The sequence below is a fragment of the Corvus moneduloides genome, chromosome 8 (assembly GCF_009650955.1).
Source record: "Corvus moneduloides isolate bCorMon1 chromosome 8, bCorMon1.pri, whole genome shotgun sequence".
Lineage (NCBI taxonomy): Eukaryota > Metazoa > Chordata > Aves > Passeriformes > Corvidae > Corvus > Corvus moneduloides.
In genome coordinates, this window is record NC_045483.1 from 13,522,153 (window position 1) to 13,549,321 (window position 27,169).

The 27,169-nt window shown below is 51.4% G+C and overlaps 2 protein-coding genes across 14 annotated transcripts in view; both read left to right on the forward strand.

Moving 5' to 3' along the window:
* The window catches only part of BTRC (beta-transducin repeat containing E3 ubiquitin protein ligase), a 126,952-nt gene extending 117,334 nt beyond the window's left edge, over positions 1–9,618 (forward strand). For all 10 annotated transcript variants that reach the window (XM_032115511.1, XM_032115516.1, XM_032115515.1 and 7 more), the window contains 2 exons: positions 2,612–2,805; positions 3,828–9,618. In XM_032115511.1, the coding sequence (XP_031971402.1) occupies positions 2,612–2,773 (162 nt within the window). In that variant the 3' untranslated portion in view covers positions 2,774–2,805; positions 3,828–9,618. The remainder of the gene's footprint in view (positions 1–2,611; positions 2,806–3,827) is intronic.
* A 4,965-nt stretch (positions 9,619–14,583) lies between these two features.
* On the forward strand, positions 14,584–22,831 carry LOC116446999 (solute carrier family 2, facilitated glucose transporter member 5-like). Of its 4 annotated transcripts, XM_032115506.1 has the most exons (13): positions 14,595–15,279; positions 16,253–16,351; positions 16,802–16,962; positions 17,050–17,174; positions 17,430–17,575; positions 17,656–17,788; positions 17,892–17,978; positions 18,138–18,325; positions 18,453–18,563; positions 19,730–19,831; positions 20,343–20,418; positions 21,932–22,059; positions 22,276–22,831. In XM_032115506.1, exons 1-13 carry the CDS (start codon positions 14,941–14,943, stop codon positions 22,513–22,515), a joined length of 1,935 nt encoding a protein of 644 aa, XP_031971397.1. In that variant the 5' UTR covers positions 14,595–14,940; the 3' UTR covers positions 22,516–22,831. The 4 variants fall into 4 exon arrangements, with proteins under 4 accessions (XP_031971401.1, XP_031971399.1, XP_031971397.1 ...); XM_032115508.1 differs by lacking the exons at positions 21,932–22,059; positions 22,276–22,831 and adding an exon at positions 21,046–21,925 and having other exon boundaries at positions 14,586–15,279; XM_032115507.1 differs by lacking the exon at positions 17,892–17,978 and having other exon boundaries at positions 14,598–15,279; positions 22,276–22,816.
* Positions 22,832–27,169: the final 4,338 nt, after the last annotated feature.

Here is a 27,169-nt window from a genome sequence, read left to right on the forward strand (position 1 = left end):
CCACATTCAACCCAAAAAAATGGCACCGTTGCTGGGGATAAAGCAAGATTTCAACCAGTACCAAAATCTCATTGAAAAAGAAGTACTATATGTTTTTATTTCTTAGCTTGGAAGTGTTTGGGCAGTGTTTGGGTTGGTATATGTTAGACCTTTTCCTGCTGTGGCACGTGACTGTAGTCTGTGCTCTAAAACAGGATCGTACCAAGGCTGTCTGATTCTCCAAAAGTGTGGTTACCTCTCACCAGCTGAGCTGTGCTGGCTGACCTTCTGCACACTCATCAACCACCTGAATTGCTCCTGTTGTTGTAGATTTCACTGAAGTACTTTACATCACATTTGGTGCAGGCTGTGAGGTCACTAGGACTCAGGTAGTAAGATCATTAAGCCATGCTACCTTTTCCAATCATGTATTTGGACCATCAGCTACAGGGTAAGAGTCCATGAGAGCTTTGGATGCCCACAGGTACTATGTTGAAAAACCTTCTTGTTAGCCAAATAGAAGCGCAAATAGTTTCATGGCTGAAATCCAGAAATACGCTTTGTCATTGGTCACCCAGTTCCAAGCTGTGGAACAATTCTGGGTCCATGAGCTCATATCCTGCGAGTCTAAGACTTAAGCTTGATATTAGCAGTGTTTCTGCTCCAGCCTGAGACAAATGTGTGCCTAGTAACTTGTAGACTTAATTTAACTGGTGTGATTTCCTCTGCATTTTCCAGCAGTGGACAGCCAAAGTGCCCTAGCTAATTATATTATAAATCAGAAGTGGTGGGATGGAAACACTGTAGGAATCTCAACACATGGATACTCATAAATCCCTGTTTGATAGCAATGGAGGGGGCCAAAAGCTGGGTGGGGAGCAGAGGAAGCTGTTGCAGTGCTTTTAGGACTTCTATGACAACAGGGTGTCCTTATACCCGCTTACCCATGGTTTGGGTTTTTTTTTTCCTCTTCCCTCGTCCTCCAAAATTAAACCTGGCTGCACAATGAACATCATGAGTCTCCTGCTGCTTGTGTTCAATTTTCAAACAGTAGGAGGAAAGTGCACAGATAACAAATGTTCGCTGCATGCCAGGTCCCTTCCAGTTTTGTCTTCCGTTAGCTGGAACAGTGGCCACATGAATTTGACAGAAGCTTTCCATGAACAGAATAAGCTCACAGTTCAGCTTTCCTTATGACCTAAACAGTCCAGCTAGGGCAGCCTTTCTAGTCCACAGTGACTGGGATCAAAAAGGGAGTTTTGGAAACAGCTTTTGAAAGTACCTCTCTCTCTTTGTCTCTCTCTCTCTCTCTCTCTCTCTCTCTCCCCCTCCATCTCTGTGAGTAATCTGTCAGTGGATCTGACTGTTGTAATGATACTTTTTGGAAGAACTTCTTTACTGCTACAACACAAAACCTGGAAAAACACTTCCCTTAAGAATAGGTGGGAAGACAGAAACTCTTAAGATGTTTATAAGACAAATTCAAGTTATACTTCGAAGATCAAAAAGGTCCCATTGATTAGAAATTCTAAAAAATTTATCTTAGAATCTGACTTATGTAAGCATTTATTTTCAGATAATTTTGATTTAAAGATTCAGAAATTCACTTTAAAGCAGCTATTGTGTTTTGTAAACTGAGCTGTATTTTTGTAGTCTTGTGCTATAAGACAAAGGCTTTCCTTTCCATAACTAGCAATTCTCTTTTGCCTAAACGTTTGAGAAACCTGTAATTTCAGTATTAAAGTATTTTAAGACATGTTTTTTTCCTGACCCTCAGAAGCCCCTTACAATGGGTGAGAACTAAAGAGAAATGTGTGTTCGTGGAAGAGATAGGGCTCACCCTCGCTGCACAGTTTCTGTTCCCTGATGACCGAGGAGGAGGCTACTGCTCTTGGAGTGTTGTGAGCACCAAGAGCAAATAGGCAACACAAAAGGGAAAGCAGAGTGGATTTGCTCTGTGATATCCAGGATCCTGCCATTGCCTCCTGTTAATTATGATCTGAACTCTTGCCAAATCATCATTGCCGTTTCCACTCATTTGGTGCCTCGGAGCAGAATGCAAACTGCCTATAAAGAATGCCCTTTCTAGATCATATTTTTAGAACTGCTTAGGAGGAATTACTACTGTGTCACTGGACTTTACAACAGGCTCCTTAGTGTCCTCCAGGGTTAAACTGTTTCCTCTTCAGCAGTGGAAAGGATGCCAAGTCTTGAATGCAAAGTTCTCATCTCTTCCCCTGTAACCTCCTGCACCTGGGAATGCTGTAATTTCAGGAAGGAGTTTTGCCATGGAATAAGGAAGACAGTGCACCTGTCAGCCTCAGCAGATGGAATTATGTGGTGGAGGGAGTTTGGTTTGTTCTGCACAATGTGTGTCTAATATTGGGATTTAAGGAGTAGTGGGACAACTGTAATGTAAACTTCCTGCAAGTCAAGTACTCAGATATGGCAAACCCTTTTCCTTGAGAGAAGGTTTAATTTATTCTCTGTGATGGTGATGCAGTGTGTCATGTGGGGTTTACTGAGAAATTAATACAACACTAAAATCAAGCCCAAGTTCATCTTCCCTGCTCCATCCCAGGTGCCAGCTAGTTTGCAAAGTAACATGCCGTGTCTCCTGCTGGCATTTCAGGAGCATTCTGGAAGAGTCTTTCGACTTCAGTTTGATGAGTTCCAGATCGTCAGCAGCTCACATGATGACACCATCCTCATCTGGGATTTTCTGAATGACCCAGCTGCCCAGGCAGAATCCACTCGTTCCCCGTCCAGAACATACACCTACATCTCCAGATAAATAACACTACACTGTACCTCACACTCGCACAGGTAAAAAAAAAGAAATAAAAAACTTTAAAAAATAAGGTGAGGCTCAAAGGTGACACTGGAGGTAGTGTGAGCCTGCTGCTTGAATAACTGGCTGGGTCTATCAGTGTTTCACATCTTGGTTATACAGTAATTACAGTGTCCTGTAAAAGGACAGGAATGGTTCTGATACCTTAGAATAGGGATTTTATTTTAGGATTTGTGACATGTGGTGCCTATGACTCCCCCTGACGAACTCCTCCTCCTCTGTCCATCATCATCAATAATTAAATCAGTTATACTGCTGTCCAGAAGGAAGAAGGGGTTTCTGCAGAGTGAGTAGAGCAGCTGCTGCCTAACAAGAGAATGCAGATGGCCTGACCCTGGGCAGTTGTCACCAGGCAGAGGGTTTTGCCAAGAACCTCCCTCTGAAGTGATGACCATTCTCCTCACTCTGCAGCAAGCTGATTCAGGATTACAGTTTGGCTAGGGAAGGAGACACTGAGGCACAAGCACAAGCCCAGGCAAATTAAATCGAAATGCATCAGTGTGCAAAGTAATTTAGTGATAGCGCCTAGCCCTTGTTCTCTCTTGCATAGCATGGATGTTAAATTATTCATATCAGAGCCTGGTTGGTTTGCTCATCACCTTTTGTCTTGGCCAGCACAGTGGGGGGAGGACAAAATGTTTCATATGTTTGGGTCAGTTGTAGAGTGAATTTGATGCATGTGAGTGAAGTGGGATAACATGATTGCCTGCGTGGGTGGGTACATGCGCAATTACTGTTAAGAGAAGTAAACATAAGAGAGAAGACGGCAGAAGAGCTGACAGGCTTCTGCAAAGGGGTGTCCACAGTGACATTTTCCCATGAAAATGCTCTATCATGGGGCACATCCTGTATCCTTTTCGGTAACTGTACAGTGATGCTCTGGACCTGTCAGATCTTGATTTTCTCAAACACTCTGGTCAATCAGATGTTATTTTAAATCATTAAAAGGCTTCGTATGAATGGGGTTTGTTTCGTTTGTTCTGTTTTTTGTTCCCAGGACTCATTTAAGCTGCAGTATTTAAATGCCAGGACAAAAGAACTATCCACGTAACCAATACTTGCTGAAGAGAGAGGCTCTCAGACTTGTTTCTGGAACAAAGTTGGCATGCGGTTGATCTCAGACAGGGTCTACTCAGCGCGGCTGACTGCTAAAGTGCTGCTATATCAGAAGATGACTTTTATCTTTCATGAACAGTTAACATTTTTAAACCTTCCCATCCCTTTCTTCCCTCATTCCCCTCTTCATGTTCACTCTTCCCTTTACCCCATTTGGTTCCCCTCCAAGCCCAGTCACCAATGTCCTGTGAATATATTTAAGATGTTGCCAGAATGTGTTGCTTTGCTGTTAAGCAGAAGACTTACAGCCACAGTGCATCCTGCTGAGAGTCACTTCAGGGTGGGTGGGAGGGTGGGTGGGGAGGAGGCTGCTACTCAGGCTGAAGTCAATATCCATTGCTAGGCCTTTGAAAAAGCATTCAGCTCTGAAGAGCAACAGAAACACTTATAACAGCCAGACCATCACCCCCCCCAACCCCAGCTTCCCTGTGGCTTTTGGCTGTTCTGACTGCAGGCTTATTTTTTTGTGGAGAGAGGACCCTTGAAATTTGACTATTATGAGCCAAATCCATCTCTTTCCTCTCCTGCCTGCTATGCTAACCCTTTGGAAGCTGATGCATATTGTAGTCTTCCCTTAACATCTGCTTGGCTGGGGAATGCTAGTCAATGACAAGTTAAACTCTCTCCTGCCAAAGTCCCAAGCATGATGGACTGGGGCTGAAATCCTGTCCACCCCCACCCAAGATGAAGTGTTGGCCCAGGACAGTATTTCACTAGCAAAGGGATTGTCTGTACCATCTTCCTCCTGCTGTTCTCCCTGAAGACAGTATGTTGCTGATGGCTTTTGAATCATTCAGTAAATTGGAGGAAGTTTGAGGCTGGGGTGAGAAGGAAAGCTGGATTTTGCTCCTATCTTTCCATTCCTTCTCCCCTCAGAGAGGCTGTAGCTGGGTACTGGAAGAGGGAGCTGTTAAAAATTTCGTGGCACTCTGAAGAGCCACCCTAGAGTGGAGACACTACACAACATTCTGGCCGTGACAGTAAGACTTTGCCTCACTTGAATGAGCAAATGCACACCCTGGAGATGGTGGTTGAGTAAAATGAGTGTGGCCATGAGGACAATCATTGCATTTAGCAGTGACTCCAGGCCAGTTCTGCAACGTTTCTGGGGCTGGCTTTGCTAGAAGGGATTGAGGAGTTTTTGGTCTGCTTCTCTAACCTATGTACTGCATTGTGGTTTAGGGACACAGGCTGATTAGTCCTTTTGCTGATAGCTGAGATGGGTCTTTGCTTTCTGGCTGAAACTTCTGCAAATTGTCATTGTTTAGAAGACAAAAATAGCCCTGAAGAGGAAGTACATGAGAAGCAATTCTGCATGTCTCTGAACGGGACAGAGGTCTGGGGGTAAACAGCTCTCTTCACAGAGCTGGAACGAATTGCAGCTGGCCTGCATTTAGATCAGAAAAGACTCTGTAAATCAGTCCCTGGCCATTCCAGGTTTAGGCCCAGATCTTCTGCTGTAGGTCTGGAATGATCTCCACTGCTTTAGTGGGGAGTTGCTCCAATCCCACAGTAAGAAATTGAGGTCCTTTGTCTCTGGGCTGGAGGTGTTTAAACTGGCTTTGTTAACACCCTCTGAACTTGGCAGATGGGATTTTTTTATAAGCTTTTCTCATCAACTTCACTTTGCTGGGGAAGCAGTTGCATTGTTTCTAATTGCTTGGGATGTGCTTTTTCCACCAGTGAAATCTAGCAAGGAGCTGGTCCTAGAGTCCCCAAAGAGCAATCCAGAGGGCTTGAATAATTTAGCTAAGACAGACGAGAAGGCAATGAAGTTAGGGAGGAGGGCAAAGCTGGTTCTTGGGGAGTACCTAGTGCATTTCTTGAAGCATGTGGGCAGCAGTGTTAAGCATCTCAGAACATGTGATGACACTCCTCTTTTCTGTTTGAACTATTACTGTAGAAGAGTCAAACAGGTTAACAACTCTGTTCAGGTAACAGTGACAGAGCAGCTTACCTCTGCAGAATCATAAATGAGTTCTGAGTCACAATGTTTATCCACAACTAATTTTGGCACTACTTTTTAAGTCCAGGAAGGCTGTTTTGGCTTTCAGACGGCTCTACATATCATGAATATTGCAGTCCAAAGCCAAAGTGACAAGGGAGCATAGAGAATCAAAGTTTACGTCCCAAACTTTGTTGAATTCAAGTTCTGAGTCTTCATACTGTTTGAACACTGTCCCTCTAAGTTCAGGTATTAAAAGGTCTGCAGCATGGCTGCATATCAGCAGGGGTTTATATGACCTTGGTGAAAATGTAATAATTATTTTCCTCAGTTTGGTCTTCCTCTATCTTTTCCATTTCTGTTACTGTAGAAAATAATGATCTGTTACTCCAGCTGCTGAAGGCTCCAGAACTTCCTAATATTTTAATGACATCTTTGTGGCCAACACCTATAAGGATGTGTTTTATTTTTGCTAATTGGGAGAACTTGGGAAAACTGGCAGACTGGCTGGCCAAACACAAGAGACACCACCATTGTAAATTGTCCTTGGTTGTCATAGCCCTGCTGCTCTGTGCTGCTATTCTGTTGGGTCCTCAAAGTATGGTACCATACTTTGTACTCTGCTGTATAGAGCTGTTTAAGGTACATTTAGCAAGCAACTGCTGAAATGATTTTTGGCACATGGTAAGAAAGGTGCATCACCCTCAAGAAGGGACTGTGTGTGGGTACTTCAAACAGGACTGCAGAAGGGTGAGGATTCCTACCCCACTCCCTGAGTTGTACAAATTTTCTGATAGCTAAGAAGGAAACTGAAGTTAACTGATCTAACTTGAACTTGAAACTGCCACAGCCTGGCATTTGGTGGTGTTTATTGTGCACCCAGGGAGGAGCAATCTGGTGAGTAGATCTCCCAATGTCAGAAGAAAGTGGCTTTTTCAAACTCCCTTCCCTTCCCGTAGGATATGTGTGCATGTGTGTGTGAGTGTGCAAGAGTGCATGTGAGAGAGAGGTTTCAGCATGAACAGAATGGATAATCCCTCAACCAGATTGGAGTAATTGCAGAGTTTATAATGAAAATAACTAGAACATGCCTGCTGAAAGGAGATAAAAAAGGGCTGGGAAGTGTCTGTGGGCTTTAAGTGTTGCACATTGCTTTGAAATTAAATACCTCTGCTGCATAGAGATCGGCACTTCTCCCACAAGTAGGAAGCTCATGCTGGCCTTCCACCTTGGATTATGGGATGGAAAGTACTGGAGGTGTGGGACAATCTGTTGTGGCCACACCATCTCCTGCATGTGACTCCTTTGCAATAGGGCACAGTTCTGCTGCAAATATTTCTTGTCCTCAGAGGAACACAGCTTGCTTTCAAATATGCAAATAGAAAATGGCATGAAGGAGTTTGCAGTGAGATAACTTCTACAGCTGTCTCCTCTGGAGCGGCTCCCTCTGCTCCCTGTTAACATTCAAGGACAGACACATCCGCTGTTGGAACAGAAGGATTCAGGTGACAAGTTGAGAAGTCTGTGATCATCAGAAACACTGAAATGCTTTACACTTGTTTCTAAACTGGAAGCTGACTTGGACCGCCATGCTCTACCTACCCACCACCTGCTCCTGCTCCAAAGGATCCTTTTTTCTTTTTCTTAATTTTTTTTTGAACACTGAAAAAGCTGGAGAGTATCATGCACATTTCTCCACTCCCAGGTATGTGTATCTGCCCCTTCCACATGTCCCTTCCTCAGTCTGAGCAGAGCTCCAGGCTTGGTTCTGAGTTTCTTGGCATCCCAGCTCCTATGGGAAGCACCTCTCTGGGTTGGGCTCTTGCCTGACTTTGTTAGCTTCCTTTAACATGATTTTAGATCTGCCTTTGTGGCTTATTATTCCTTAATTCACTGGGAAAGGGCAATATGTGCATTTAATAAATCACAAATACTAGCAGCTCTTCTTAGCTAGGGAAGGGAACAAGAAGGAATGCCCAGCCTTCCTACTGCAGGCTTGCTCTTAACTATGGGAGGAAAAGGAGAAGATGACCCGAGTGGTTAAAAACTATAGGGGAGTGTGGGGATGGAGATGGATCTCTACAGAAGTGGGGACAGTGCTGAAAATAGATCTTTTAGCCTGTGCAGTTGACTGGGAAGAACAGAGGTTTGCCATGATCAGAAGTCATCAGGAGGTGACTAAATAAGGCCTCCAACTGTTGAACTTGTCAGTTGATGCCCCTTCTAGGATGAAGTGGAGGCATAAGGAGAAAGGGATGGTCTAAGCTATACTTGCCAAGAGAAGAATGAGCTTTGCCAGGGTCTCCAAGTGGCATGCATGATGCACTTGACATGCTGAACTTTGCCCTACTGTTCCCCTCAAAGTGATAAGCAGCAGCTTCCCAGAAGGAGGGGGGAAACAGCAAGTGATCCAGCTGTCCTCAGAGGAGGTCTCCATATGAAATCCCTCTATCCTGCTAGCAGATACCTACTGGATTGATTGGCATGAGGAGGTCACAGTCTTTCTGCCCCTGCTTTTAATTCCGAGACAGGAGCAGCAGGTCCCTTGGGTGTATTCCTTCTCTAAAATCCCAGTCGTGGTTTGAGAGGAATGGCTGCCTGCTGAGCATTTGGCTTCCCCTCCTTTCCCCCCTTGTCCCATTTTTTTTAAAGTTGAGGTGTAGCCAAACTGCTGGACAAAATCTTAAATCCCCAGGGGGAGCCTTGGCACATTGCCAGAATAGATCATCCTTTGACTGGTCAGAAAACTCTTCCTGTGACTTTGTGCTTGTTCCCAAAGATCACTGGGCTTCCATGTATCTTGCCCAGCAGATAACCCATGGGAGTTGGCAACACTGGTTGATCCTTAGGGATGTTAAGGTGATACTCTCAAAATCAGAGGGATTCTGATGTACATGGATGTGCAGCAAGCCCTTCAGATACTGTAGACAACTCCTAAATAAGTCCCTTTTTTTAATAGCCTATCACCCTAAAAGATACCCTGATTTCTGCTCAAGCAGGAGCCAAGTGCAGCTGTAGCCAGAAAATGAGCATGAAATACAAGTCTTCATCACAGAGCAGCTCTGCTCATACCTGCACAATGAATAAGAGTTTGTTGCCTTCACAGGGAAAGTGTTTTAACCTCCTGGCACTTGAGCACTGGTTTACATCTGAGCAGAACTCCACGTGCAGGGGGCAGGCCAGTGGGCTGTCTGCAGTGACTTTTTACAAGGAGCTACCTGTGAGAATTTTTGGGCAATTTGGTGTGAAAACCTGGAGCTGCTTTTGAGTGTAAAACTTTGCTTTTGACTACTTTGTCTTTATCATGCAAGGCACTGCAGGGCTTAGCCTAGCCCCAGTTTTAGCATGGCAGAACAATAGTGTGGACCTCAGCAAAGTGTATTGTCCCGTTTCTTCCTGTCATTTTCCATCACTGCATTTAGGAGAGCTGCATGCCTGCCAGGCCAGCCTGTGCTGCATCACTCCGGCCTGCTCAGGCTGAGGTGGCTGTGGAAGTGGGAGAGGTGCGAAAGAACATGGTTTCTCCAGAGTTTTCTGTTTGTTACTCTGCTATATTTGTTATCTGGATTCTTAAGTAATGAGTGCTTTGAATTTTGTGGTTATGTTACGGTGATGTGTAGTTAATGTACTAATGTTCACTTGAGCTAGGATCATGGTAACAGTGTGGTTTGTTTTTTTTTTTTTAACTGTTCAGAAAATAACTTAAATACAAAGATTAAGCTGTGAATCTCTCCTGTTTTCCTTTGGGGGGGTGGGGGGAAGACACTGTCAAAATATCAATCCTCTATCTTCCTCAAGCCCCATGTGTGTGAGTCACACGTCTGCTACAAATGTACTGTACACAACATCTGCAGCATGAACACCTGGAAGTGCTGGGGACAAAAGGTGGCCAGCTTTGCCCCAAGCTTGTGGTAGATGCAGCTTCACAGGACACACAGAGTCTGCAGTAGCCAGTCCCACCTCAGAGCTGCTGCTCATGGATGAATGCAGCATAAAAGACTGCCCTGGCAGTCAGAAAAAAACCACTTATTCCTAAAACCACAGCATACTTTTTAATTAACACTCTCTCCATTCATAGTTAATGGCCTCTGGCTGGGGCAGATGAGTCTGCCCTGTAAGCCAGAGAGTGGATATGACTGATAGAGAAGAGCTGGAGCTGTCCTGCCCATTAAAAAAGTGTGGGGGGAAAGCTGTAAAGATTTTGTGTTTTTCTGGGTACTGTTGCAAGATCCTGGTAGGAGAAGCACAAATTTGTTTTATAAGCTAATCAGAATCCTGCTGTTCAATAATGAGTGAGTAATTGACATATCGCAGCACTGCCATGCAGTTCTGTGGCTGGGGATGCTGCCGTGCTTACGGCTCACCCGAATCAGAATGCAAGCACCCTTGCCCTCAGAATACCTTCCTCTTAAAAGTGCTCCTTGGATAGCTGCCTTGGATCTTTCCATTTTACTTAACAGCCCCTTTTAAAACAAAGGCCACCGCAGTTTTAAGATCCTGACTCCAGGGGTGGTCAGAAAACAAACAAACCCCTGCACTCCGACATCTCTCTCCCTGCTGGCTCCATTCTTGGGAGCCAGCAGGGGACTGGAGATTGTGAAGGCTCCTGCTTTTCTGAAGTGCTGGGAGCAGAATTCTTGTCACTTCCAATCTCCATCTCTCCTTGTGACAGAGTTCCCAGCAGCCCCGTGCTTTATTTGGCAAGGCTTTGGTGTTTATGTGTGTGTGTGCACACATATATAATATATATTTTACATACATATATATATAATATGTAATATATATATATATATTTACACCACTTTAACCTTTTCTGTTCCCTCTCTATTTCCTCCTACCCAATAATAGATTTGGTAGAGCAGTTGCAGTGACAGGTTTCATCCATTGCTTTGGATTGGTCTGTAACACAGAACGCAGCTTGATTTTAACAACCTGTGAGCACATACAAATGAGACACCTTCCATACCCACAGTCCCAGGTGTCTGTGTGTACCTAGACAACACACATACTGCCTGCTCCCATGAGAAACAGGTTCTTCTTGTGGGTTATTTCTAGATGTTCCTTAGACAGTCCTTCCCCTTCTTATCCTTGATGTTTTAAAGATGAGAATCAGGGTCTTTATTCCAGATTTCTAGGACTATGACTGCTGTCCTGCAGGGCATGAGCTGGAAAACTTCTCTCAGGAAATCTGGACTCGCATCCAAAAACTCAAGCACTAAAGAGAGTCTTTGAGGAAGAAAAGCAATCCCAGTTGTAAATTTCCACTGGAAAAGAATGAACAGCTTATCTTAACTAGATTCAGTGGTTAATTACCCTTTCTGTTTAAAAATGTGTGCCTTATTTCCACTTCAAATGAAGGAGGAAAGTAATGTTTGCTCTAGCTTCAAATTAACAGCATTTGATCAACCTACAGCTTTAAAATGAAATCTTCTCTTGTTTGGTGGTTTTTTATTGTTATCTTATATACATGCCTTCAAGAATATAGTAAGGTACTTTTTGGAAAGGGGGAATTGGCCAGTTTAGATTAGCTAGGCTAGAAAGAATGTAATTCTTACAATAATTGTTTAGGATCAGTTTAGCAGTTGAAGAGGATGACAAGCTCTCAGGAGAGGAGGCAGCGTGGCCAAAGAAACAAAAAGCCCTGCGCAGACAGACGTGTAATGCTGCTGTGGATTTCTGTGGGTGAGCTGGCTGGCTGTCCTGGGAGTAAGGGCTGTGCCTGGCTCCAGCAGTGTCCTGGCCCCTTTTGTTCCACAGCACTGTGTGGCACAGCTCCCTGTGGCACTCGTGTCAGTGCCCAGGATGTGGAAATTATTCAATTTTTTGTGGGAATAAGGTGCCACTCCTGGTCTTGAGAGCTCTGGATAGCTATGCTTTTCCAAGTGCTCAAGTTGCTCCACAGCCAGCCCATAGACACTGCCCAAGACCCTGTCCCAGGAGGGGCTGCTGGAGGAGAAGTTAAGAGAGGAAAAATAAGCTGCTGCTGTGCTCTCCCATGCAACGGCCTGCAGCCATCATAGATCTCAATGTGACCCCTTTGCCAGCTGATCCATGCCAGCAGTGCATGTCTGTGAGTACCAGCCACTTCGCTTTACCCTAAGAGAGCTCAGACACACATTCATTATATCTCCAAGAGAGATCTCTTTGTTTCACATCCCATGTTACCTTCCCATCCTGAGCTTTCTCTCCGAAATGATTTGCTGACATGCACCTGGCTGGTTAGGAGCAGCTAGAATTCTCCAAACCAACAGGGAGGTTGCTGAGCTGTGGGGCTGATCAGCTGGGGACCACCAAATTTGGAAAAGGAACATTACCATGAAAACCTAGGCTTGGAAAGGCCTCACCTATACAGGTAAATAGCTTGCCTGCAGATGGAAAACAGTCAGATGGGCTTTCCAGTGCAACAAGGCAGAGACAGCAGCCTGAGCAATGCTTTCACTGGGGACAGCACTGACTTTCTTCTGGAGGCCTCTGGTTTGAAGAAACTCAAGCCCCTGGTTAACATCACACCGCTGATGTATCTAAAACTCCCTGTCCCATGCCCAAAGCACCCTGCTGCTGTTTACAAAGGCGGATCAAGGAAAGCTTCTCCTCCAAGGGGCAGTAAGGTGGGGAGGCTGCCAGACCATCTCCATTTCTGCAGTGTCAGCTCCAAAAGGGCAGCCCTGGCAAACTGCTCTGACCTTCGGAGCAGCAGCGATGTCTGTGAGCAGCTCTGCCTGTGCTGCCGAGTTCCCTCTCCTCCAGCAGAAGGAAGGGGTCAGTGGCTGCTAAGCAATACATCTTCTTGCCTTCGTATGAGCTGCTTATTTCTTCCTTGCAGAATTTATCTAGTTTGGACTAGATAGTGCCGGGCAAACCCCCAGGACCAGCACTGAAGACCACATCCTTTCCAAGGGATTTCTAGCTCATCTTGGAAAGGGGGACAGACCTTCCCATGGGGAGCTGTCAGCTCAGGGGAAGCCCTGAGGTCTCCCAACTGCTTCTCCATCCTCCTGGCCTCAGCAAATGCCATCACTCTGCAGGATGTGGGCTGGGACCAGCTCCACCTGCTGCTCTGCCTCTCCCAGTTCTAGGTTTCTTTGCGTGCTCCAGGCACTGTGTCAGATGCCTTGAGGAGAGGAGGTGTGTCAGCATCCCATGACATGGAGTGCTGGGACAGGGATAGCTCCAGTGCTGTGTCTGGAGTTTGGGGCAGCAGCGAGGCAAGAGGGGGCCAGGAGCTCTGGGAGTGACGATGGGTGGGGATAAGGGTGGGTTATAGCCTCACAGCCACTTTGCCAGCCACAGGGGATGTTTTAGCCAGGAATTCCTTGCATGGAGGCAGGGGAGGAATGCCTATAAAATGTGGAGACAAGCTCCCTTGCAGCTCAGAGCAGTGGCTGTTTTTCACCAGCCCTTGTCTGTCATGTGCCACCATCACTGGGTCAGGTCACAGGAGTGTCTGTAATGAACCCAGCTCCCTGGTGATCCTTAATTGGCACTCCAGGCTTTCCTCCTCCCCCTTCTTGCCCCACCACGAGTTTCTCACCTCTGCATCTACTGCTAAGCTCCACTGCTGGGAACCAGTGACAGTAACCCGTATTTATTCCCTAAATCAAGGCAGCAGCCATCCCCTGGCTTGGAGCTGTGTCCTGAGGATGTCCCTGCTTGGCCCCAGCATCAGGGTGTGTGGCAGGAGGAGGGGCTGTGGCTGCAGGGATGAACACGGGGCTTGGGGATGGCTATGGGCTTCAGTGCAGAGAGCTGGGAAGCTCCAGGAGGGTTTTTTGGTAGGTACTTGCTGCTGCTGTTTCCTCTTTCCAGAGCCCACTGGACACATTTAACCCTCCATGTGCTGCTCCCAGAGATGAGCCGTGTACTTGAATGACCAGAGTTGGAACATGGCTGCAGGACAGAGCATGGCCTGGCTCATCATCCTGTCCCAGGTTTGCTGCTTCGCCCTGCTTAGCAAGGGCTTGGGGTGAGTCTTGGGCATATTTAGGGCTGCCCTGCAGCACTGCAGGTGCTTTGTACATGGCTGGGACCCACAGGCTGCATGTTTTCTTGCCAAGTCGTCTCACCCATGGGTATGTCCAATAAAATGGATCTTCATCCTGCTGCTCTGGGAATGAACCAGGACCATCCCCAGAAGGACTGTGGCTCCTACAGGTCTCCCCCACTGTGGCCCTCTCACCAAGGTCTCTGCAGCCAGCCGGCACGCCTGCACCCAGGTAAAGGTGATGTCCTGATCCAGATGTGGAAAAACTGAGTCTGGGCAAGACACAGGAGCTCTTGAGCAGCCAGCCAGCCCTGGGAAAAGCTGAACACTGGCAGGCTGGAAAGGGCTGGTGGCTGGGGGAGAGGCCCCGATGCTTTCAGGAAGAGCTGGAGGCTCACGTGGAGGGAGGAGACCGGAGCTGGAGCATCCTCCGTGGGTGCCCGGACTCTCCCGCATCCCAGACAGCCCGGCTGGGGCTGGCACGGCAGGCATGGGGGTGCCCACGGGGCTCTCCCAGCTTTGTTCCGCTTTCCTGGCCCCGCGGGACCGTCCTGAGTGGGGCCAGCCTGTCAGGACCTGTCCCTTTTAAGCCCTTGGAGCTCTTGCCAGCCGTGGCTTAGTGGGGTCCCCATCCTTTCAACTGGCTGTTCGGCAAATTAAGAGCTTGCTATTAGGCTGCTAATTAAAGGCACTTCATTAGCAGCAGGGGAGGCAGCTCCTGGCCGCAGCAAAATTGGATTCCTCTGAGCCGCCATTCCTCTGAGCCGAATCTCTCCTCTCTGGGGCTGGGGGCTGTGCCGCTCCGTGTCCGGGGAAGGCAGCTGCCCCGAGCCACGGCCGGGGGCTACCAGCCTCCTCCCGAGCGCAGGGGATGGGGCACGTCTATCCCACGGTGGGAGAGGGGCCGGAGGTGATCGGGGTGTTGGGTGATGTGGGGCCGCCCCTTCGCCGCCAGCCGCGGGCACGGTGCAGTGATGTTGTCCCACTTACGGTTCCCGGGGTCACTCCCGTTTAGGGGGGACATGCGAGAGTTCTCAACGGTGGCAGAGCACCACGCCAGTGGTTCCGATGCCCCCAGGTTGGGCCGTGACCCCTCAGCGGGCTGGGCAGTGCGGAGGTGCTGCCCCTGCCCCCGGCGCGGGGGAGAGGCTCCTGGACTCCTCCTCCGGCCGCTCAGGCGGCTCCAATGAGCCCCGGGGGCGTCCGGGCTGCCCTGCCCTGCCCTGCCCTGCCTTCCCTTCCGTTACGCCCTCCTTCTTCCATCGAAAAATGGGAGAGATCAGCCAGGCCGCCGGACCGGGGCTGCCTTCCTCCCCCTCTCCTTCCTCTCCCTCCCCGCGCTCCGCCTGCAGCCTCGTCCCGCCGGTCGGGAAAGGGACTCCACGGCCCGGCCGGGACATCGCTGGGGTGAGCTCCCTGCGGGCCGGGAGGGCTGCCCCATCCCTGCTTCCCGTCTGCCTTACGGTGTCCCTGTCCCCCTCTAGCCCCTGGCCTGACACCCTCCGGCCTGACATCCCCCTCCCCTTTCTCCCGGCTTGGGATTCCTGACGGGATTAGGGGGGATTTGCTGTGCGTGAGCCGGTAGCTGCTGGGTGCTACGAATCCGGCTACCGTGCGGGGGCTGTTGCCGGAGGATGTTGCGTGGGAGGGCCGGACTGTGGGTGCTGGCGAGCGGGGCTGCTCCCGGGGGACGCAGGCTCATCCCATGTCCCCACCCTGCAAGCCCTGTCGCTCCGGGGACCATTCACTGCTCCGGGGTACAGCACCCAGGGCTGCCCCTGCAGCTGGGGGTGCTCCGAATGCTCCTGGGCACCCCGATCCTGGGTCAGGGCTGCAGGGTGGCTATTCCCCCGCAGCTACCGGCTCCTCGCAGTGAGGATCCCGAGGAGCCAGAGCGGGAGACAAAGGTGTTGGAGGGGGCGAGGGTTTAGGAGGTGGGTGTGGGTGTATGTGGTGTTTTGGGTGGGACCTTCCGTGGGGGACCTTTCAACGGTGTTGGGCCACTCGCAGCAGCACCATTCAGCTGCTCCATTGAGGTAGGGGGATGGGCATCCCTCCCTTCTCCACCTGCCGCTTTCTGTCTGCTGCCCCTCCCAGCTGGGGGCAGGCGTGCCCAGGTTACCCAGGCTGGGTCACCGCCGCGGTCAAAAACCTCACACCACAGCCACAAGACCAGCCACGGGGAAGCTGGATGAGCTGGGCTGGGTGCTGGGCACCGGCATGAAGCAGTGCTCAACACAGGATTCCATTGGGCTGGGGTCTCTGCTCTGGGCCATGGTCATCCCTACTGGACAAGGCGCAGTGACCCAACACAGTTCATGACACCTTGGCTCCTGGCTCTCTGGCCAGGACCGTGCTGATCCTTCCTCCTCTTTCCCAGCGTCTCACCTTTCCCCTGCTGTCTGTCACCCTTCTGGTATCCTTTGGCTCCTCCATGCTCTATGGCTACAACCTTGCTGTGATGAACTCGCCAGCAGAGGTAAGGGATGAGCAGCATCTCTGGGAGCAGGGAAAACGCCATTGCATCCCTCCCTTGGTGGGTGAAGGGATTGCTGTCCAGCAGCCCCACATCAAAACACTGGCATTTTCCTTGAGCAGTCACCCAGAGAGGAATGGCATGGGAGGGACATCAGAGTCCATGTTCATGTACACCAACCTGATCCCCCAGGAAGGCAGGGGCCGGAAAGCTGGCCCCAACCTCCCTCCTCCAGCCTGAGCTCTGTCTGTGGTATCTCTAAGTTGTCCTTAAGCCTCTCAGTGCTGACATGTGCTGAGCAACCAGACCAGCGCATCCCAGTCATCCTCAAGCATGTTCTACGTCTCCTTTTATGCTGTTAAACCCATGGTATTGTCCCCATAGATCCTGTCTTCCCTTGTCTTCCCCTTTCTGCCAATACATCTGGTGCCTGTGTGTGTCTCTGCCCTGCAGCACATAAAAGCTTTCTACAATGCCACGTGGTCCCAGCGGTATGGACATGGGCTGCCCCGTGGGCCCCTGACCCTCCTCTACGCCCTGACTGTCTCCATCTTCGCCCTGGGCGGGCTGGTGGGCTCCTTGCTAGTGGGGATGCTGGTGGCACGGTACGGCAGGTAAGGGCATCACACCATGGACCAGGGTGGTTGAGAGGTGGGATGGGATGGGACTGGAGGAGCTGCCCTGCTGCTTGTGCCTGCCAGGAATGGAGCTCTGAGCCGCAGCGCTCTCCTCGTCCTCCTGGCCGGCGGCTTCATGGGCTTCAGCCGGGAGCTGGGATCCCCTGAGATGGTGATCATCGGCCGCTCCATCACGGGGCTCCACTCAGGTGGGTGCTGCCTGGGCTGTGCACAGCCCTTTCCTCAAGGCTCAGGCCCCTACAGCCATTCCCAGGGGATGGAGAAGGCTTCATCTTCCCCAAAGGCTCTGTGGAGGGGTTCTCTGGTACAGCCAGGGCCACCACCAAGGCCATGGGGTCCCCACTGTGGATGATGCTGGGCATGGGAAGAGATGGACCAAGGGTCTGGCTAGGTACCCTTCTCCCCACTGCCTCTGCCATCCCAGTTCCTCCTGTGCCCCCCAGGTATCTGTCTCAGTGTGGTGCCCCTCTACCTGGGAGAAATCGCTCCCAAGAACCTGCGGGGATTCCTGGGCCTCATGCCCAGCTTCTTCATCTGCCTGGGGGTTTTCTCTGCCCAGGTCCTGGGCCTCCCAGAACTGCTGGGAGAGGTGAGCACAATACCTGAGCCCACACATGCTGGACCCTGCTCTGCCCTCCCCATGACACATCCCATTTCAACTCCTCCCAGGACAGGTTCTGGCCCCTTTTCCTGTCAGTGGTGGTTGTTCCTGCCTCCCTCCAGCTCCTGCTGCTGCACTGCTTCCCTGAGAGCCCTCGGTACCTGCTGATAGAGAGAAACGACATCTGTGGGGCCACCAAAGGTGAGGGGATATCCTAGGGGAAAATGGCTCTGGAAAGTGCTGGGTGCTTCTCCAAGGTCTTCCAAGACCAAGGTGCATCCTCATGGCATTCTTCCATACCCAGACCTGACAGCCCACCACACTCCTGATGGTTCAGCCCTTCTGTCCCACCTGGTTGTGCCGCAGGATTTCCATGGTGCCCAGCACTGTGGTGTGAGACTTTTCCTCACTTCCTATGTATGCTTAGCCCCACAGGGAGGCTGCTGGGGAGGCTGGGCCAGGGTAGAGCCAGGCCCCTACCCTGTGCCATACCTGTGAGCATCCGCCCTGTGCTGGGGACACGTGTCCATGGCCCCCACTCTCTCCACAGCACTGCACCGGTTTCTGGGGACCCCTGATGTACAGGATGTGATCAAGGAGATGAAGGAGGAGCAGCAGTCGCTCTCCTCCATGGAGATGGTGTCGGTCTGGCAGCTGCTGCGGGACCGCTCTGTGCGCTGGCAGACGCTCTCGGTGGTGGTGGTCAACGCCGGCATGCAGCTCTCAGGGATCGATGCCGTAAGCCCCACGTGCTCCTCGCCTCGGGACTTGGCTCTGCAGATGCTGAGCTGAGACCCAGCAGCTCATTCCATCGAGTGCCTCACGGCTCCATCCCCTGGCTCATGCTGTGTCCCCTCCTCGGCAGATCTGGTTTTACACCAACACCATCTTCGAGAACACCGGGATCCCTGTGTCCCAGATCCCCTACACCACCGTGGGCACCGGCGCCATCGAGATCATTGCTGGGCTGATTGGGGTGAGTGGTGGATGGACAGGTGTACACGGCTCCTCCATGCCAGAGCCCTCTTGCCAGCTCCCAGCACCATCAAGCAGCGGGGACAGAGTGGACCCCCAAATATCACCTGTGCCACAGCACAGCCCCTTTTCTGGGGGGCAAAGGGTTTGGCATGGAAATGGGGATTCGAGATGGGATGAGACAGGTTCAGTTTAGGAGTCACGTCTAGGAGTGGTGGGATAATTTTAGGGTAGCAGGGAGGTTGGGGAGAGATGGCAGGCAAAGAGCGGGTTGGAGATGATAGAGGCAACTAGAAGTTCCTTCTGGTCTCGCTTTCATTGTCCCTCTGTTAGCAGAGCCACATGTCTCCATTTCCCCCCCTAGCCAAGCACTGGCCTGGCCCCAGGCTAGCAGCCCTGGCCCCCCCAGCCAGCCCTCATTTAGCTGGAGAGTTAGCACTGGGCCAGGCAGATTTATGGCCCTTGTCCCATCTGCAAGTGTCACCCAGGGCCAGCCCAAGCCACCCGGCACTAAATCCGCTCTCTGACAATTACAGAGATGGATGGGGGTGGCTGCTCCCAGAAAACAGGGAATAAGTAGAGGTCTGCTCCCCTCTCCCATAGCCCAATCCAGAACAGAGTGGGGTCCCCTGCCTCTCCGAAGGGTACCCCTTTCTCCCCTCCCCTGTCTGTGGGGTTGTCCCAGCCCCCCAGCAGTCGCCCAGCGTAGAGCCAGATTGCTTGGGAGCAGCCCCACAAATGGCCCCCAATGGACATGCTGAGATTGGTTATAAAATTACAGGCATTTGTTCTGCTGTCAATACCCTGCCTGCTCCTGCCACCGCCACGCTGCCTGCCCACGCCCTGCTGTGCCCACTGCTCCACAGACACCCCGTGCCCAGCCCAGCACCTCCACCTGGCACTGGTGCCAAAGCGGTTTCAGGGTCACCCCAGCCAGCCCCAACCCTAATGGGGCTCTGTGGGACCCGTCTCCTGCCCCATGCATGCTCACCCCTGGCACTTTCCATGCCCCAGCCCCAACCCTGGAACTTTGAGCTGGGGTTGCCCCTGATGCCCAGATGCCACTGGGAGTATCTTCCCACCTTCAGCTGGATCTGGGGTTCAGGGATGCTTCCATCCACCTTGGAGCTCCACAGCACCCCATCAGTCTCTGCTCTCCCCTGGCAGTGCTTCACCATCGAGAGGGTGGGCCGGCGGCCCCTCATCATCACTGGTTTCTGTGCCATGGGTGTCTGCTCAGCTGGCATCACCGTCTCCCTGCTGCTGCAGGTAGGGCCTGGCCAATGCCACCCCCTGGGCCATTACTGGGGCTGGATGATGGAGGGATGGGTGTCATCCTGGGGGAGGGAGCATGCATGGAAATGAGAGGTGAGCTGGCTCTTCCAAGTCATATTTTCCCTTCAAAGTTAAAGTAAATTTAGCGCACCAAGAACAACAAAAAAAACCCCCACAAATCCATAGGAGAAAAATCCCGCTGCTTCTGGTAGCTTTTTTGCAGAAACAGTTATTCCCAGGGAGGCAGCTGTAAAATGGCAGCACAGGTGGAGGGTCCTTCTCCTGCTGTCTGCTTCCAGAGGATGCTCCTGTTGCTCTGGGGATACTGCAACATCATGAGCTGCTGAGCTTGGCTGAGGCTGACCCTCACCAGCTCTGCCAATGTGTCCTGTGTGGCCACTGTCCCCAAGAGCCAAGGGCAGGCATGAAGCTGTGTCCCAGGGATGCTGGGTGCAAAGCTCTGGACCAGCCCCAGCAGCATCCCCAGCCCAGTGTCCCCTCGCAGGCCACCCTGCCCTGGATGCGCTACGTCAGCGTTGCCTGTGTGGTCGGCATCATCACTGGCTTCTGCATGGGACCAGGTGGGTCTGGGGCAGGGGGAGTGGAGAGCAGCAGGGTGGGAATGGGGGCACCAGGGGACTAGTGGGATTTGCAGGCAGGTGACAGGACCTGAGCCTTGGCCCCGTCCCCATGGTCAGGCCCTGGTTTATGATGCTGTACCTCCAAGTGAAACCCCACCACAAACCCCTCCAGCCCCACACGTCCCCAGGGCACACTCTACCTCCTCCCCTGGGCCATGCTCCAGGGCCAAGCAGAGTGAAAGCTCTCACAGCCTTCCCCAGACCTCTGTGGAGGCGTCACCACTCCCATTGCAGTGCAGCTGGTGAGAATCATCCTGCCCCTAACTGAGTGCAGGCTCCAACAGCCAGGAGTAAAACCTGGACTGGTTTACCCAGTTGATGTATTAGTAGAGCTCTTAACAGATCTATAATTCATCCTCAGCCCAGACTTTATTCACTGTAATTACATCTTTAATTAGGATTTTAATGGCTCATTGTTCACAAACAATGATGAATAGGAGTTTTAAAACAAAAAAAATATATATCTCTGTTCTGAGCGAGCTGTGAGTAAGAGTCCATCAGGGGCTCCACTCCTCCCTCACTTTTTACACTTGTTTTTTGGTGCTTTTTTCCCCTTCATTTATAAAGGGGTCCAGCCAGCCCTGTCCCAGGCAGTTGGGACCCCAGGCATGTCACCATATCAAATACAGTCCCTCACCAGATTCCTGTGTGTCTTGGAATGTACTCTGGACCTCGGATCCTGCCCCCCAGTCCAGGGACAGTTCTGGGACCCAGGGCTTCCGGCTCAGTGACACTTGACTGGAGAAGTTGAGTCCTTCCAGGAGAAAGAGCCACAACCTGTGTCCAGTTTTCAGTCCACTTACAAGTTGGCTTGGGAAGTCACTTCCATACATCCTGGGTTTTTTCACCATACATGGGAAAAGCAGGTTGGAAAATGGCATTTCTGTGTCCTGCGGGAAATTCTGATGCTCAGAAAAGTGGTTGCTTCTTTCCTTCCTAAATCAGCCACAGTGGCAACAAAAGCTGATTGATAGAAGGAAGTTTTCTAAACTGTTTTGATCAAGGGAGTCTGGAAAGGGCATTATGGAGGGTGCCAGGAAGATGTTTCTCTATGCCTGTCGTCTCTCTGAGATTTAATGTATCAGCATTTAGAAACACTTTTGGAAAACTAGGATCCATGTGAAATGTTCCACCTTTATTTTGACTCAGTCTGAAACTTCCCAGTCATGCAACTTGTGGAAATGGCCTGAGCACCCAGCAATGTGCAAGTGTGGCATGTCAGGGGGACATCACCCACCCCCCAAGACATATCCCAATGGGACACCAAGGGCAGGACATGTTCCACCGCACTCCCTGTCGCCCCCAGCTCTCCCAGCACCACCAGTTTGAACCATGAGTCTTGCTGGGCTCCAGCCCTTTGGCCACAGGACTGAGGTGGGCAGAACCTGTTGACCCCAGGGATACTGGAGTCAGCCTGTCCCCCATACCATTGCTCTGTCCCCTCCCTCTGCAGCCGGTGTCCCCTTCCTGATGACAGCTGAGCTCTTCATGCAGTCGCACCGCCCGGCTGCCTACATTGTGGGGGGCTCTCTCAACTGGCTCTGCAACTTCACCGTCGGCTTCATCTTCCCCTTCTTGCAGGTACCAGTCCAGAGGGCCCCTGGGAGATGGAGGGAATGGACACAGCCCTGCTGCTCTCCCAGGAGGGGGTGCCAAGTCAGGGATGTCTGTGCTCTTGGCTCAGCTCAGTGCTGGCCAGAGCCAGTCCAGGGAAGGGTGGTGGGAGGGGACACTGCCTCATGCCATGCCCAGTGTGGGAGTGCCTGGCTCTCTGCCTCATCCTGCTCTTGTCCCCAGATGTCAGCCGGTGCCTTTTGCTACCTGGTTTTCTGTGGTGTCTGCCTGCTGGTGGCCCTGTACGTCTACCTTGTCATCCCCGAGACCAAGAACAAAACCTTCATGGAGATCAGCCACATCTTTGCCACACGCCGCTCTGTCCTCTCCATCCCAGCCCATCTCATTGGGATGATGAAGCTCAATGGCTATGGGACTTTGGAGAGCAGCTCCCTGGAGGGCTCAGGCTCCAGCCTGCCCTGATCTGAGTGGGCTGGGGGGCATGGGGATGGTGGAGGAGGCTCCAGGCTGGGGAAGAATGTGGGGGACAATTTGTCCCAACCTGGTCATCTCTGGGTCTCCCAAGACATCTCTCCATGGCACAGCCCGTGCCCAGGAGGAGCCCCATTGATGCACCAGGATTGCGCTGACTGCTGGGCATGACCCCCCCTGCTGGAAGAGCTATCCCCACAGAGACGAGGGGACCTCCTGAGCCAGGGATTTTCATTGCTCCTGGGTGTGGGGCCTTGGCATGAGCTGTTTAATAAAGAGCATTGCCACCAGAGCCATTGTTTGGCAAGTTCAGCCTGGAATGGCGGCAAGCAGGAGTGCGCTGGAATGGGCAGGTGCTTCCCCAGTACCAGGGAGGAGCAGAATGGGAGGAGAGGCTTGTCCTCTCTACTGTGCCTGGCTGGAAAAGTCGAAGTTTCCCCACATTTTCTAGGAAGGGTTGTCAGGATGGCTCCCAGACTCTTGCATCTCACCCCAGGTTGGTCATGCAAAGCTGGAGGCTGTTGTAGATGGGATGTAGAGCAGCTCTGAGCTGGGAGTGACTGTCCAGCCACTGTGCCACTCCACAGACTGCTGGGAGCCCTTGGTGCCTGGCCTCGTGTGCTGGCCCTGCAGAGTGCTCCCATGGGGAATCCTGCACACTCCCAAACTCCCTGGAGGACAAAGGGATCCAGGATACACCCACATCCCTTTACTGCACCCCATGAATTGCTGTGGCCCCAAGGTGCTCGCCAAGCATGACCTCCCCATGTCTCTGCCCTGAATCCTGGGGGCTGTGCTTGGAGGGAGGGGCTGTCCCATGTCCCAGGACCCCCACAGCAGCTCCCACAAACACTATGGCAGACCATGGGGTTCCCAGACCCTCCAGGAGCTGTGGTTTGCAGGAAAACTACAACATTTTGTTCTGGTGAGAGATAAACCCAGGTGGTGGGGAGGGCTGTGTGGCCAAAACCCTCTCATGCCAACGCAAACATCATTTTATTGCAAATAATTTAGCCCTTTTTCCAGTTTCCCTATCTGTGACATGTCCACAGCTTGGTGTTTGGTGTTTGTGGTCACTTAGTGAGGAGCCCACCCTTCCTGCATCCTGTGGCAAAGCCTCAGGGCACTTCTGGGGGTGTGTGGGCACTGGACCCGTGGGGACAGGGACTGGGCCATACTGGGTCCCCAGTGCCTGGTCCTATCCCTTCCGTCCTCAGCCACCAGCTTGGGTCTCTCCTGCATCTTGAGCCATTTAAAGGACATCAGTCAAAGCAGGGTCACGGCTCCGCGGCATCAGGCGCTTCCCACTCCGCCTCCCTCCCGCCTCGGCTGCTCTCGGCAGCAGAACAGAGCGGTAAATATGTGCAGCATTACATATGTATAATGGAGTGTAAATAACCCCAAAAAGTGCATTGTAAATAGACTCCAAGTTTATCCTTTATTAATGAGGCACTGAGTGCCCTGCTGTTTTAGAGCAGCGAGACTTTGATAATATCAAAACCTAAATTACACTTGTGTCTCTCATTCCCAGCAAACGACAGCATCATTTCAGGCCTCTTTGCCACTTGTATTTATTTATTCTGGTATTTATCTATCTCTCCCACCCAGCATGTGGGGCATCTTGGAAGATGCCCCCTGCCCTCCATGTGGGAGGCAATGGCCCTCCTGAGACCAGCCCCCCATTCCTGGGGTCCTAGCACAGCCAAGGAGTTGGAATGTTGCCTTATGGCCAAGGACTGCTCTGTGTGGCCAGTGAGATGCAGCAGACCTGGGAAATGTGGGGCCAGGACCCACTTCTGTCAGGGTTTCAGACACCATCAGAGCCAGAAGTGCCCTCTTTCCAAGGACAGGGGGTCACTGGCAAAATTCCATGGTGCCTTTTGGATACATTTGCTCCTGGGGACCCATTTGAGGGTACCATGTCAAAGGACATGTTCATCCTCCTTTCCATCAGGGCCTGGGGGTGAAGAACCCCCATGCTCATCACTGGCAACTCATCAGCTTTTTTCTGAGGCTATTGGGGCAAAATCTGTCTTTGGGGTTGTCAGTTCAAACTGCCCCATGCCACTGACCCTGTACTCTTGCAAAAGCAGGATTTGGGCTTGTCTTGCCAGGGAGGCTTTCCCAGCTGCTCCACTGCAGGCTTCTCATGAAGGATATGGCTGGGTGATCTCCAAGCTGCTTTTCCATGTCCAAAGCTGCTTCCCCATGTCGAAATCCAGTTCCCTGGATTGTGGCCTCCAAAAGCACGGGTTCTGCTGGGTGAGGATAAGGCTGTGTTCTCTAGCAGTGTCCAAGCAGATCTCGAAAGACTGGAGAAGATGCAAAGAAGAGTCTGAGAAATTACTTGGACACCTGGAAATGCTGCTGATCCTCTTAAGGTTTGCAGAAACGAAGATGAAGGTGCTTTCTCCAAATGCACAAGTGCCATCTCCTGGTGTGCCCAGTGCTAAAGGGTGGGTGAGTTCAAGCACTGAGGTATTCACATGGAGGGCTGGGGCTCACCCCAGGACAATACGGAACGGGAGAGAAGACCCTGGTTCGAGGTCTCCAGATACTTTGAATGGGGGTCCTCAAGGAAATGGTCATGGCCCATCACTGGATATCTGCAGATCCTGCATGGAAGAGCTCTAGGAGGGTACCTGGCTCCAGATGAGTGGTCACATCCCAATTGGGAAGCTGATTAAGGCTTTCTGGACACACCCGGTGTCCCTGTGTGATCACTGGGGGTTGGTGAGGCCACAAGTGGCTGCAGACCATGGTCAGACAAGCCACGGAGCATTCATACCCTGCCAGTGCCCTCAGACCCTATGGCTCCAGCAGGGATGGGCTCCAGGAGGACGGATCCTGGGGGTCCACCGAGCCTTTGAGGCTGAAACTTTCTTGCACTGGTTTCATCAGGTGTTCTAACAGCAAACTGTCCCTGTCACCGCAACGGGGATGCCTTCACTCCCCGCAAATCTCACCTGACTGCAGAAGCTCCTTCAGGGAGCAATTTTGACTGAGGTAGATTCCTGTGTGCTCCACCTCCTGTCTTACTCCATGTGGAAAAAGTGGGGCTGGGGCAGTACCCTGTTGCCCCACAGAGGTTGGTGCAGAATTGGTCCCTGCCTCTTGTCTCACTAAGACTGTCCATGCTTCCAGCATCGCAGCCATGGGAGCAGGGTGCTGGACCCAGGGAGCATCGCCTGGGGTCAGCTCGGTTTGCAAACAGACCCTGTGTTTGCAGCCTGGGCCCTGGATATATTTGAAGGGTTCAGGGGCTGATTCAGGGACCTGCAGGTGGATGAGAGCCTTGACATGACCCTGCAATCCATGCCTGCAGCCCAGGAAGCCAATCATATCCTGGGCTGCATCACCAGAGCTGTGACCAACATGTCAAGGGGTTCTGTCCCTCCAGTACATCCGGTGATTCCCAGCTGGAATACTGCATCCTGCTCTGGGGTCCTCAGCACAGGAAGGATGTGGACCTGCTGGAACAAGTCCAGAGGAGGCCATGAAGATGCTCAGAGTGCTGGAGCACCTCTCCTGTGAAGACAGGCTGAGATGGCTGAGGTTGTTTAGCCTGAAGAAGAGAAGACTCTGGGGAAGCTTCACTGGATAAAGGGGCTGTAAGAGACTGGGAAGGGCATATTACAAGGGCATATAGTGACAGGATGAGGGAGAATAGTTTAAACTGACAGAAAGCAGGTTTAGATCAGATATTAGGGAGAAATTCTTTACTGTGAGGGTGGTGAGGCACTGGCACAGGTTGCCCAGAGAAGTTGTGAGTGCCCCATCCCTGCAAGTGTTCAAGGCCAAGTTGGCCAAGTGGATGCCTTGGACCCAGGAGTGTTGCTCACAGTAATAGCTGCCAGGACACAAGTCACCCAGAGGGAGAAGATTGCACCCCCAAAATTAGGAACCCCCCACAAATGGTGAAACACCTTCTGTTTTGGCATAGCAGAGGAATCTTTCAGCACCATCCCAGGGCGTCTTCTGCCTGGGAAGGGGGATTTCATTCAGGAATGGATCCTCTTGGTGCCTTCTTTTGTTTTTCCTTTGCCTGGTGGTGTCAGCAATCTCCCAGGGAAGGGAAAAAGGACACAGAGGCAGTGTAGGTGTGCTCATTCCAAGTGTCACAGCCCCAGGGACACTTTTGTGCTCTGGTAAACCTGGTTCCCTCCTGGCTGAAAGTCATCCCTCAGGGGGGCCTTCCCAGGCTGAGACCACAGCTCTCATCTCCTTAAAGTGCAGAGCCAGCTCCAGCCTGCAGTTCTCATGGACTCTGGTCAACAGTCTTTTTGCAGGTAAAAATCTAAAATGGGTGATTTTTTTTTTTACTGTGTTCTGGGTAACAGGCACTCAGCTGAAACCCAGCATTTTAGAGGGGTGGAGAACAGTAATTCATTTCTTTTAAAAGCCTAAAATATTTCCTCGGCATCAACCATCCCCACTCAACCTCAGAAAAAAAAAAATACATATAACGAAAAATGTTAACAGTTTGTGGGGGGAAAGTGTTTGTTACCCTATGAGAAATATAATAACTCTGTAGGGATGCCTGCAGGCCCATGGCTGGTGCTCTGCAGGTCTCCACAGCAATTGTGGGGTGCTGGGACTGGTCCGGGCTGGGTGGCCAAAGAGAGGGTGCCCGGCGGAGGGTGCA